We start from the raw sequence: 1,307 nt of genomic DNA, 5'->3' as shown, positions 1-1,307 counted from the left end.
GCCCCTTAGCCCATGAAAAACCCAGGCACGGCAACAGGGCCTTTTTGGATGCAATTCCCTGCATGCATTCTCAGCTCCAGCTGCGGAAGAAGAGCCCAGCCTTGAGGCACAGTACTGAGAAATCCCCTTTTATTACAGAGATGCTACTTGGGAGGCCAGCTCTGACACAGTGAGGAGCAGATTTACAGAAGGCCTCTGCATCAAACAGATGGGGTTGGTGCCTCTGGAGAAGTGGGGTGAATTCAAACATTTGTGCAGCAACATGAGTATCACAGAAAGAACACCCAAAACAGAAGACTTGCCTAAGATAAATTGGAAATCACTTGTGAAAAGGGATGGGCAGCTTATCGCTGCTGAAATAGTACCAAATGAATCACTTTCTTCAATGCCTCCTTGAGCTCCTTGTTCCTCATGCTGTAGATGAGGGGGTTCACTGCTGGAGGCACCACAGCGTACAGAACAGCCACCAGCAGGTCCAGAGCTGGGGAGGAGAGTGAGGGGGGCTTATGGTAGGCAAACGTGCCAGTGATGACAAACAGGGAGACAACGGCCAGGTGAGGGAGGCACGTGGAAAAGGCTTTGTGCCGGCCCTGCTCAGAGGGGATTCTCAGCACAACTGTGAAGATCTGCATGTAGGACAGCACRATGAAAATGAAGCAGCCAAAGAWTAAAMAGGCATTAAGCACAAGAACCCCAACTTCCCTGAGGTAGGCATCTGCGCAGGAGAGCCTGAGGATCTGGGGAATCTCACAGAAAAACTGCTCTACAACATTGCCTTGGCAGAGTGGTATGGAAAATGTATYWGCAGTGTGCATGACAGCATTGAGAAAACCACTGGTCCAGGCAGCTGCTGCCATTTGGACACAAAATCTGAGTCCCATGAGGGTCTCATAGTGCAGGGGTTTGCAGATGGCAATATAGCGGTCATAGGCCATGACGGTGAGAAGATAAAACTCTGCTGTGATAAAGAAGACAAAGAAAAAGACCTGGGCAGCACATCCCGAGTAGGAAATGGCCCTGGTGTGCCACAGGGAATTGGCCATGGATTTGGGGACAGTGGTGGAGATGGTGCCAAGGTCAAGGAGGGAGAGGTTGAGCAGGAAGAAGTACATGGGGGTGTGGAGGTGGTGGTCACAGGCTATGGCTGTGATGATGAGCCCATTGCCCAGGAAGGCAGCCAGGTAGATGCCCAGGAACAGCAGGAAGTGCAAGAGCTGCAGCTCCTGTGTGTCTGCAAACGCCAGGAGGAGGAACTCACTGAAGAAGCTGCTGTTGGACATTTTCTCCCTCTGGGCAGAGGGGACTGT

The 1,307-nt window shown here is 51.7% G+C and overlaps 1 protein-coding gene across 1 annotated transcript; it reads right to left on the bottom strand.

The window, feature by feature from the left end:
* Nucleotides 1-344: 344 nt before the first annotated feature.
* LOC112965763 (olfactory receptor 14A16-like) lies at nucleotides 345-1,298 on the bottom strand. The gene has a single exon (XM_026065098.1). It carries the CDS (start codon nucleotides 1,278-1,280, stop codon nucleotides 345-347), a length of 936 nt encoding a protein of 311 aa, XP_025920883.1. The 5' UTR covers nucleotides 1,281-1,298.
* Nucleotides 1,299-1,307: the final 9 nt, after the last annotated feature.

Source organism: Apteryx rowi, unplaced genomic scaffold (genome assembly GCF_003343035.1).
Source record: "Apteryx rowi isolate R43461 unplaced genomic scaffold, aptRow1 scaffold_2230, whole genome shotgun sequence".
NCBI classification, from domain to species: Eukaryota; Metazoa; Chordata; class Aves; order Apterygiformes; family Apterygidae; genus Apteryx; species Apteryx rowi.
The sequence above is the reverse complement of the archived record's forward strand: the minus strand, read 5'-3'. Positions and strand labels throughout refer to the sequence as shown.